The 12,385-nt window shown below is 37.5% G+C and overlaps 1 protein-coding gene across 1 annotated transcript in view; it reads left to right on the top strand.

Moving 5' to 3' along the window:
- Positions 1-12,385, top strand: part of LOC124723190 (phosphate carrier protein, mitochondrial-like) — a 42,702-nt gene that overhangs the window by 14,226 nt on the left and 16,091 nt on the right. The window contains exons 3-5 of the mRNA XM_047248380.1: positions 4,924-4,998; positions 8,875-9,036; positions 9,127-9,305. Of these exons, the coding sequence (XP_047104336.1) occupies positions 4,924-4,998; positions 8,875-9,036; positions 9,127-9,305 (416 nt within the window). The remainder of the gene's footprint in view (positions 1-4,923; positions 4,999-8,874; positions 9,037-9,126; positions 9,306-12,385) is intronic.

Consider the following 12,385-nt stretch of genomic DNA (forward strand, 5'->3'; position numbering starts at 1 on the left):
AACTTGTTTTAGAGATGTTAATTGATGTGCCAGATTTAGCCAGAGTTTTTAGTGTCAATATACAAATAGACTGAAAAGTCTGCAAGCTACCATTTCAAATTTTAATATTTAAGTGTTTTCTTTTAGAAATATTAGCAAAGTAGAGGTGTGATATTGTTCTGTATTGGGACTGTTTGACAAAACTAAAAATACTTCTCAAAATATTAGTTTACTCTCCTGTTTGCAACCTATTTTATAATATTAATATTTATAGTTATGCATTTGTACTTTCCTTTGGCAGAAATGTGAGAATCAATGTTGCTCTGACATTTTATAGATTCAATCTGTTCTGTTTCAGCAACTACATAGATTATGTCAACCGAAGTAATGGTAGGCATAAAATAGTGCAGGATCAGTTTGGGATCCATGCATAATAGAAATGTTATTACACTTTGTGCCATTGAAGTTGCAGCCATCTAGCCATTGTTCTGCTGCAGGTGACAAGCCGCATGTTGTGCACAAGCACCTCAACCTTACTTAAATTGTGCAAAATTGAGTTTTAATAATCAGGCATGTGACTGGTTCCTCTGTCCTTTTCCAGTGCTGATGGTCAGTGTGTGTTCTTATTAATGAACATAGGAATGGTATAAATTTCTAAATTTCCCTGTGTGTTCTTGGAGTTAATTACCTTCTAATGACCTTGCCTAAGAGTTCAGTTACAGTAGTTTTCTGTGTGGTGTGTTTAACAAGAATTGAAACAAGTTCACGAGTGTTTTTATTGGTTTTGGTTGGCATTGGTTTGTTTTTGCTGAGGTTTCTCTATTATGACATACCATGTTTGAAATCATTCAGCAAACAATATGATAAAATCAGCTTGTCTTTATTATGAATAAAAATTTAATTCTTGCTTTGCAAGTAAATGTAATAGCACCCTCATTTTGGAAAGGATTTCTAAGGAATGGTAGGTTCCCAGTCACGATGGGTCATGTTCCTGGAACGGTGATTTATCATTCACTTTGGTTGGCCTGAATGTAATTCGTTTGGTCTTGCACCTCGTTCTAGTTTCTCAGTTCACTGTTCCCACCTGTCTCTCATTTGGCCAAACTTGCCACTCCCCCTCCCCCCTCCCAAGTAGTCACTCATTCCTCATTCCAGTTTCACTTTTTATAATTATGTAACAAAACTTGTGTGTAATGCGTACATCATCTTCATCTTCAGGCAACAAAGAGATATCTGCTGTTTGGCTGTGCAATAATATGATAAACCTTACACACCAGTAGCACAACATAGACAGTAATACACACACAAGGCTACCAGTATCATGTCCCAATTGTGACCCTGTATCATTAATTTGTTAGGTAAAATTTTGTGTTTTGATATGCAGGGAGTTTGAGTGAATATTAGTCACAAATGAAAGGGGTTAGTAGAATACAATGAAATAAGCAAATGTCCTAATAATCATAGGTCAGGAAATCAATGGTACCCCCAAGATGGATTGAGTACAAAAACACCTTATAACTAGAATGAGATTTTCACTCTGCAGCAGAGTGTGCGCTGATATGAAACTTCCTGGCAGATTAAAACTGTGTGCCCGACAGAGACTTGGTTGAGCACTTGCCTGCGAAAGGCAAAGGTCGCGAGTTCGAGTCTCGGTCGGGCACACAGTTTTAATCTGCCAGGAAGTTTCACCTTATAACTAAGTCCTCAAGGATCCAAACTGCTGGTAAGCACTTGAGGATGAATGTGTGTTCCACATGGCCACTGTCCATATCAAGGAAGGGGTCAGTGTGTCTCCTCATTGATGTCTATGTGTGTTCAAAAATCCCATGCATCTTCCAAATGCATTGGCAGCCATTCACAATGTGTTCCCAGAGTTAGACTGTAAATAGGGTTGAAATAAACAAATCTTTAAATATCCCCACAGAAAACATTAAACAAGATGAAGTGTGGGACATGGGAGGCTCTGGTATAGGTGAGCCACAACCAATACCCATGTTGCCAAAATGCAATTTACCAGTTCCTATGTATCCATAATGATGATCAGATGAAGTGCAGTTTCACTTTTAAATTTATGCATAACTTGCAGTGTTTTGAAATAAATATAGCCTTACATATTAACAGAGTAACACTGACATGACTGCATTTGTGCAGATCTATTAGGAAAACCTTAGATTTCCAGATAGTGTTTTTTAGGATTATTGGCCTCTCTTTTTCCTCTTCTCACCACCTTTCATTTGTACTCACGATAGCCAAACACTCTGTATATTTTTTTAGTGTATGGCTAAGTTATGAATAATATTACAATTATCTCAAACTACGGACTAATATTCAGGCCATGAATAGTTGAGACCTCAATCACCAGGAACTCTGTTGAATTCTCATGATAAGCTGTAAGGACATTTCTTGTTTTATAAGGCTGGGTGATGAGAGCAAAACTAATATTTGCTAATTCTTGGAATGTCTGTGTGAACCGGGTTAGGATTTTTTGTACTTCCATACAACTGCAAGTTTCCTGCTGTGGAGATTGGGATGGTATGTGTGTAGTATGGGGAGCCAGAAAGTAGATGTTGGTCTGATGGTACCAGTTGTAAGATACATGGTATGGTTGATCTGTTTGTCAACAAGTTTGGTGTCGGCACTTTTCATGCAGGCTGGTGAGCAATATTATGGAACATGGTAAACCAGTCTGAGCTGGAGAAACTTGAATTGGTTACTAAAACATGTTGATTTAAATTTTACTGAAATATTAGTATTTTTGTATTGATTTATATTCTAAATGGATACAGTGTATCAGTATGCATAAAATGATCTGTATATGTTAACTGTGTGTTTAATAAAATTTGAATGATAGGCATTATTAAAAACTTTTTTGTACAAGCCAGGAGTGAGAATAAAAATGGGCTGATGCCCAGTGGGCTTGAGTCAATTGTTTAAGTGCAGTGTTTGGCAATGGTATTGTCAGTTTAATGATCTGGCTTCTAATTCTGAGTGGTAGTATGCTGAGCTACTGGGATAATAAAATATTATCTGTGTAGTGGAACTTGGACTGAGTTACGGTCAGCTGACACCACACACACACACACACACACACACACACACACACACACAGTATCTCAATGTTGCTTTTAATAATAAGATTTGACTTTTCTAAATTTATGGTATATGTGGAGCTTCGCAGAAAGAATTGTACTTCCTGTCGGATTCAGCAGATTACTTTCCAATGAGGGGTAGTAAAGTGTACAGAACTTAAAGTACGCTTAGTTTCATTTTGACCTTAGAGAAGCCTTCTGCAGCTGCTTGCAAACAATATCTCCTGTTTTTGATGCATATTACCCCAGCATGTGTGAAATACATGTAAAATAAGGAAAGAATTTAATTTTCTAGTCTATCTTCTTGTATGCCTCAATCCCTTCCTGGAGTTTTTTCAATCTCGGATTTTTCCTTTACCTTCGATTTTTCATGCCGTCAATGAGAAGATGTCTGCCCCAATAGCTGCTGTCGTAAGGGGCCCGGGTTTAATTCCTGGCTGGGTCGGGAATTTTCTCCACTCAGGGACTGGGTGTTGTGTTTTGTCTACATTTCATCCCCATCCAGTGTGCAGGTCGCCCAGTGTGGTGTCGAATGTATTGAGACCTGCACCAAGGCGGCTGGGCCTGCCCTGTAAGGGGCCTCCCGGGCAAATGCTCATATCCAATGAAAATTATGATAAACACAGTATAGTGAGCATTTCAATTTGAGCAGTATGTTATGCAAAAATTGAAAATTGTATCTGCACAGACACTCGCTCACAACTTTGGATTATCTTTTGGAAGTCTTTCCACTGTGCCAATCACTGCCTGGTAACTATGCTAACATAAATGGCTTGTGCTTCACCTGAGCAACATCAGAAATGCTATGTTTTGTAAATGCTAGGCAGTGTAGAACTCCCACTTCTGTCACTTCTTTTTCTGGCCAAGCCCTGCATGTACTGCAAGTAGAACAAAATTGGTGGTGGTGAGTAGGTGTGGTCCTCATGTTACTTACATGCTTTTCAGATCCTGGAACTTTCATAATTTTGCACATAGCTCAGCTGGAGAATGTCGGGTATAGTTGTACTTGGATATATCAATGCAGAGAAGTTTGTAATGTATCACTGCTAATATATGGTGAAATAAGTCATACATTCTGAATATCACTTGCTAGATCGGTGCTTTGTTTAAATGTTACTGAACTTTTATATTAACTCTTATCTAGACTCTGTGGCATGCTGCTATATGAGCACAACAGCTTGGCAGTGAGTTGCCGAGCCTAAGTGCCTCGCCTCACATTGTCCCAAGACACAAATTTAGACCAAATGACACTTTATCATGGGTACAAACTTGTACTTCTGAGTCCATTCCTGTACATAATTGTGTGCCACATGCACAACTCCATCTGCCTGTGCCAGACTGAGCTTACCAGTGCGTGAATACCTCCCTGCTATCAACAATTCTGTCAAGTTATCAGTTTCCAACTCCCTGCTTTTTTTTCATCCTCCCCCATTGCAGCCAGTCAATTCTTGACCATTGCAAACTGGCAACAGATATCATCTCTATGTACATCTAATAACCAGTAGGGATGGTGTACAGTCAGTCATTAATCTTTTTGCTGCTCATTACTGTTCCTCCTAAACTGCATCTGGCGGTCTGGCCATGTGGTTCTAGGTGCTTCAGTCTGGAACCGCGTGACCGCTACGGCCGCAGGTTCGAATCCTGTCTCGGGCATGAATGTGTGTGATGTCCTTAGGTTAGTTAGCTTTAAGCAGTTCTAAGTTCTATGGGACAGATGTTAAGTCCCATAGTGCTCAGAACCATTTGAACCATTTGAAACTGCATCTGGAAAACTGGTGCTATATTTTGAATAGACAAGAAAAGGATACACTTGTGTGTTGTCAAATGTATCAATCTTAATTTTGTATATTTTAAGGTGACATTGAAAGAGGATGGAACACGTGGTTTGGCCAAAGGATGGGCACCCACATTTATTGGATACTCGATGCAAGTAAGTAGTGAATATGAACATCTTTTATGTGAATTGAATAGTAAATTTCAAAATACTCTTGTTTTGTATTTTCTTTTTAGAATAAGTTAAACTGAGAGTTCTGTTAGTTATTAATGCTGAACCATTTGGTCATAAAAATTCTGCAAAACATAATGGCGATTTTAACTTGATGCTTGACTTATTCTGTACTGATATGCCATGCTGGTGGGAATAACACTTTGAATGGCTATTTAATAAGTTTTAAGTTCAACTAAACTTGTAATCATACACATGAAGGTCTAACAAAACTAATACATCTGGGTGTTGCAAAAACAGCAGCCTCCTTATGAGCAATAAATTGTGAAAAAAACATTCAGTCTGGCAACTCTGATTAACTTCAGTGATTTTTAATGTTGTTAACCATTAACATCCCAGATATGGTCTCTGACTGCTGGTATCCATTGTTACTCTGCTGCTAATGCATAATGTTGGAGTACCAGATTACAGCATTGTGTAGTTGCTCTTTCCCAAAGCTGCTATGGTTTCCTTTGCCAGTAGCCATTTGAATGACAGTTTACCTATACTGTTACTGCTTATTTTGTGTTACTGGTCTCTGAGATCGCACCTAGAACTTAGCATTATGGATTCAGTAACCAGGTTTACGCCTGTTCAGGTTACCAACCCTGACTTAGAGGATCCTTGGGGAAGTGGTGTTGGATGAGATAGTAACAACGAAATTGAAAGCGAACGTAATGTAGTATAGGCACAGGGTGAAAGTGAAGACAAATTTGTTTTGCCACCTGTGAATTCAGTGAATGAATGAACCAAGTGATCAGAGAAATGAAGACAGAAGTGTGCAGACAGAATCTTTAGCTAAAGGTTCTGCCAGAAATTAGGTTGGGTTGAAACAAATGTTGTTGGTCATCAAAGCCTCTTCCAATGATGCCCCATGGAATTATTTTTGTGCATGTTAGACGTAAGTGGGTTGAATGAATTTTTCCTTCATGATTGCTACAGACAATACTAAAGTGAACTGCTTAAGTTGTTGACACTTGTAAGCTCATTGGTGACGCCACAGATAAAAAGTGAGATAATTAGTATCTCATGCACTGTGAACTTCGTGCTTCCTCCTGTGTTTTGGGTGTAGAGAACAAATAGTACAAATTGTCATAGAATGATGGGGAAAAAAGCAAAACATGCTCCACCTGTGACCTAAAGAGATATATTTGCCGTTGTTGCAAGAGGTCAGTCTGATTTGAAATCTATACAAAAATGTTCAGTATATGCAAAGAAACCTCTGAGAAGGAACCTAAACACATAAAAAATATGAGCAATTTTTATTTTTTGAAACTTTTGTGGGAATATTTATTAGTACATAAATAGTAAACAATAAAAATGTAACAAAAAGTAAGATTAGGAGTGCAAGGTATAAGTTTTCATAGCATTAACATTATCATGTAATATTACGTTCATTTCGTACAGTTTTCTGTTTAAAGGTGTTTTTTTTTGTAAAAATTAACTTTAAAATTTATTTGAATGTACTTCTTGTCTGGTATTAATGCAAGGTTTTACATCAAATCTGAACTGTGCCACTGAAATTGCTGAATGCAATTCTCATGGATATTTAGAGCAGTCACCCAGACTGCACCTGGGACAGCGTGTGACAAAAAAGACCTGGGAAGCTAAGGGCTAAAGCACTTGCTGCAGTTTGTGCTGCAATGTTGTAATTGTCTCTGAAAGCTGCAAAATGTCTGCCAGTGCAGAGCACCAGATAAATTTGATCCAGCTATTTCTTTTGTAAATAGTTAAAACATTAGTTGAAGTTTATGTATCTCTGCATAAAATTGTCCAAGTATGCTGTGGATTGGATTGGATTGGATTGGATTTGGGTGGGTGGGTAGGGGGGAGGGTGTGGCAGGTGGTGGCAGCAGAGTAGTAGTGCAAAAATGTGTAGCATTCTGTTATGTGGAGTGTAAATTTTGCTGTCTGCTATGCAGACAGTTGCATGTTTACTAGATGTGTAAAGTACTGGAGTTAAGGAAGGGAATTCAGGTATTTGTTAAATTACCTCCTCCCTCCCCCACCCCCAAAATTTAAATTACAGCATAAGTGATTGTTCAGCCAGTATTACTGTCTGCATAGGCCAAGTGTTGCAAAATTATTTGGCTTGCTTGTTCAACTTTCAGAATATTCTGGTGCGTCTAGAAGTAATTATAATTTTAGAACTTTGAATACTAGCAATTAAAATGTTTGGAACATCGAACTTTAATAATATGTCCTGGGTTATGTATTTTCATTTGTGTATTTATGACTTGATTTGGTTTATTGAGGAACATAATTGTATCACAAAATATCACGATTGTCAGTGGTACCACTGGATGTTAACCTTTTAACTGCTCTGGATGTGTTAACGTGCGTGCCTTTGTACCTGTCCGTGTGCACTCTGAACGTGTTCACGTGCGCCACCAGTCCTTCAACCTGGTACTGTGAATGTGTGTACGGCACGTTCGGAACACACAGGGAAAGGTACAAAGGTGTGCACGTTAGCAAGTCCAGAGCAGTTAAAGGGTTAAATGCAGGGTGATAAATCGTGATATGGCTTGCATACCTTCTAGTGTGATCAAATTAGGTGGCTTATTCTAAATGAAAACAGTATATTAAAAATATTCATACGTCTGTGATGCTTTTAAGTTCTAAAGAAGTAGCTATCAAAAATTGACAATAAGATGGATTATTTTGTAAAATTTTTCTTCCCCTGCTGGGATGCTGGAGGCACTATTGCTACAAACAATAGTTGGTAAAATCTACCAAATGGAACTTGTTTATTAGTCTACGCTCTTTGGGCTTAACTTTGTCATCATTCAATAAGACTCAGTTTATGCACGTAAAGATCAGTTGAACTGGCAAATAGGCATGCAAACCCTTTATACACCAGATGTCTCAATATTCTCCCCCTGACTGGTGCTTCCTTCTGTGTCAATTTCAAAAGAAACATTAGTGAACGTAACAGCTGTTGTCATGGATGGCTGAACCAATATCTCATTAGTGTAATTATGCGCTCATACTCATTAGGTTTTGCATTTAGCTGTAATCCTGCTATAAAAACTTTGTGTGGGCAAGAAATTTTGAAAGCTCAAGTGGAAGAAAATTGTTAAATAGTGCACCTTACTTTTTAGTCATTCTGTCATTTTAAAATTTGCAACTTATCAAAGAATTTAAGTAAATATGAAAAATCTTGAAGTAGGGTCTTGTATTAATCTTGAAGATACATGAATTACGCATGTGCCTGTTCCACTTAAAATGGCAGGTTTCCTAGCCCAGATATCCTTCTAAGTGTCCAACCTCCAAAGTGTTAATATCAGATGTAGGGTGTTCTCCTAGGCGCAACAATCTACCCTACAGCACAAGTGATTAGTTCAGCACTGACTATACAAGTGGAACCTTTTGAGACTAAAACTAAACATCTTTCAGTTACCAATGAAATCCATCATAAAGGTAAATTTCGTTCCTTAATTATATTTACCAAGAACAGTATCGACAGTATGATTCTAAACTTTCATGCCAGATAAACTATAGAAGCACCTCTGGCAAAGAAAGCTATAATTATACATCGTCATTGTGGATGTTTTGAGGTGTGGAGCTCTTACATGCTAGTCACATAATCATGGTGTGTTAAATGGATGTACAGAATTTTTGAATTGGGTTAATAGGTGACAAGCTTATGAAAATTGGAAACTCCTTAATGAGAATAATAGCTTAGTTCCAGAATACTTAAATGTTAATATATTGTAAATGGCAAATTGTTTTTAATATATGCATTTGTTTTAAAGCATATTTGAGGTGATAAAATTTTGTCTTGGAGCTCTAGATTGTATTGTAATGCTACTTTTTTTCCAGGGTCTTTGTAAATTTGGCTTCTATGAGGTTTTCAAAGTTTTGTATTCAGACATGTTGGGAGAAGAAAATACATATTTGTGGCGCACATCACTTTACCTTGCTGCGTCAGCTTCTGCAGAGTTTTTTGCTGACATTGCTCTGAGTCCAATGGAGGCCGTGAAGGTGAAGAAACTTGATTGTAACTGAAGTTAAGGGGATATTGTGATTAATGATTTTCTTAATATATATATATATATATTTTTATCTTAACAGGTTAGGATTCAAACGCAACCAGGATTCGTATCAACTTTAAGGCAAGCTGTACCTATTATGTACAGAGAAGAAGGATTAAATAGCTTCTACAAAAGTCTTGTTCCCCTTTGGATGAGGCAGATTCCTTACACTATGATGAAGTTTGCGTGTTTTGAAAGAACAATTGAAGCTTTGTACAAGTATGTATAAAAAGTTTTAATCTCATTACACTCTACTCACAATTATTCAAGATAATGTGAGGGACAAGATGCATGAATAATAGAAATACTTGGAAACATGTATCTGGGATGATGTCTATTGGATGGATAGTAGTGGCAATGTTGGTAGCAGAGTTCTGCATTTGCCCGGGTGCACCTAGGTGCTGTTATCTTCCACTGCCAGTCGGACTTACGTCCATAACCACCTGCACTGACGGTCCCCATGTGTGTAACATGCATTTTTAGAAAATGTATGAATAATCTGCAAATTGTATAATCCACACACTAATAATCAGGAGTAAATAGTGGTGGAAAATTGAAATGCCATACCACTGAGAATTGAGCACAATTTAAAAGTGAATCTTCTGAAGAGTGCAAGTTATGTCATTTATTTTATAAATTGAGGTGGTCAGCATTCAAAAGAAGTGAGATTGTCTGCATTTGGTAATTCAGTAGTTTTGGTGTGTAAAGAGACGGAACAAGTTATAGGAAAAGATTGTGGAAGAGACTAGTTAGATGGAATATAACAAAAATATGAAGTGGGTATAGGTAGTGGGGTGTAGTTATTACATTGTGAAACACAAAATTTGTGGTATATAAAAGTGAATCAATGGGAAAAGTTGAAACATGAGGGGGCACTGAACAGATAAAGGACGAGATTTCGTAGTCTTGAATTGGCAGAATACTGACCCCCTCTGGCTGATAAAATAAACAATACTGTAAAACAGTACCATTGTTAAACTTAGTTTCATTTATTCTACTATGTTTAGAGTTTGGTGTGACAACCTGTTTGGATTAATTTCTCCTGTATAAATGCATTGCTAAGTACTTGCCCATTTGTAAGATCAGTTCAGTTCTGAGACTACATCTAGATACAGGCAAATCGCAGTTTGAACGTGGTTTATGTTAATCAAAAGGATATTATCTCCACATTGACAAGCTGTTCCCACTTGTACCCTATTCCAACCTCTTAAAATTGTCGAATTAAATCTCATGACCTCAACTACCAAAACTTTAGCTATGAATGTAACATGACCAGTATATTAAGGGGAGTTGGAATGCCCTAGCCAGACACTGTTAAATTTAGTGACTAGGCTTCCCTGCATTTCAGGAACCACTGTAGCCATTGACATGATATGTTTAAAGTCTACTGAACTACAAAAATTGCATTTCAGCCACTGCTTTCAGAAATAAAATTTTTTTTACTTACACGGTTAAAATTTTGTGTACTTTTTGTACATTATTGTAAATAATTTTAATTATACATAACATTGTTCTTCTTTTAATCCAGTAGACTCAGGATATGGATGTTGTTACTCCCTGAAAATTTGAATACTCTACTCGAAATGTTTTCTGAGATTTAGGGAAAAATGAAACAAAATGTAAATTTTCATGAACGGCTTCGAAACTTTAAAGACTAACTCACTTAATATAAGCTTAATTTTTTTTAGGCACTCAGAAGCACCCTGCACCATACTGTACATTATCCCCTTGATTTTTTTCCAAGTTTTGTCTTCTTTCTGGACTCCTTAGTGGCCAACTGTGCTGCATATTCTGGTTTATCAATGTGAACCTTTGCCCAACCGTTCAATTTCTGTGAGGCAGTTTGCTCCCTGATTAATTCCCATGTGCTGTAGCAGTTTAACCCTACCAATGTTGTCGCCATTAAAAGCAATAACAGCATCACTGACCCGCCCACTTTAGTGTCTTCATTTCAACAAAAACATTTTATGGGAAGTGAGTCCATATAAGATTATTGAATGGCTCATTCAGATTTTGAGTCTGATCATGCAGACACTTCAGTAATTCAGGATTTGCCAGGTATCTGTAAATAGGTTTTATGATATCCATGACTGCTGCTGGGATGGAATTTTTATGGCTGTATGAAGTGTTTGAGTACTGGGCGTTGTGGCAATTGCACTATGAATCAGGTCCAGGAGAGCAAAGGTGTTGTACTGGTTTTTCATCAGTTGACACAGTCTGTGGAAGAAGGTTGCCCATCTGCCTGCTTTATTTTCAACAAATCCTCAGTATTATTTCTAATAGTCATCCCATAATACTGCTGTAGTTCATCAATCATTTTGTCTGTCAGCCTGCGTCTTATGGTTTCACCATCAGAAATTTTCTTGTCTCTCAAACTTTGTTTCAACTTCCTCAACCTGGTGCCCACCCTCTTCTGGACATGACCAGCACATTTCAGTTGTGTGATAATCTTCTCACCATAAGGCTGAGTGGCTACTACACTGTTATATGCTTTTGAGTCTCCATCACCTAAGAACTTAGTGTAACACACTCCCCTTTCATTCACAGATTGACTAAAAATTTCAATAGCTGCAGTGGCCTCCATACCACCACTAGTTCCTTTACAATTTGTTGCAGATATGCCCTTCTTCATTCCCTGATTTACACTTATAATAGTGTTTGGCTAAAATCCTGGAAATCTATTACCTTGCCAGTATCCATACTGGCCACTGTAGCAACAGAATTCTTAAAACTGTAGCTGTGCTTCTGCCAAGTGCCATCAAAAACTACTGGTATGTCAGTCATACCATAATTTATTTCAACAGCTTCATTTACAGCACCCTTCGACTCAAATGAAACAGATTCCACAGCAGCTCCAATAAATCCTGCACACTTGTAGATTTTAAAAGGTGGGTGTGGCATATTCATCACAGCACACATTGTTTCTGCTGCAGTGTGTCCTTTGCCAATAGCTCTCAATCCGTAAAACCACCTAACATTTACTTCACAATAATTATCTTCACACTTATCAGAATTTCAAAATGAATGAGTATATTTACAACTGGCACAATTAATGATAAGTTTCCTGGCTAGTCCATTTGATACCTCACGGTCTTCATGTAAACTGTCCCTCCACACATTTTACAACACACACATTCGCCTAACATCCTCATTAGGATGTGTAAATCATCAGGATATAACCTAACCTACTATTTACATCACTTTCATTTTGAGAAATCTGTGTATCACAACATTTTGTTTAAATCTTCGAAGCACTAATGGGTGTTTCTCTACAGACTGAAAAATTTGCCTGTATTTCA

Source organism: Schistocerca piceifrons, chromosome X, assembly GCF_021461385.2.
Source record: "Schistocerca piceifrons isolate TAMUIC-IGC-003096 chromosome X, iqSchPice1.1, whole genome shotgun sequence".
NCBI lineage: Eukaryota > Metazoa > Arthropoda > Insecta > Orthoptera > Acrididae > Schistocerca > Schistocerca piceifrons.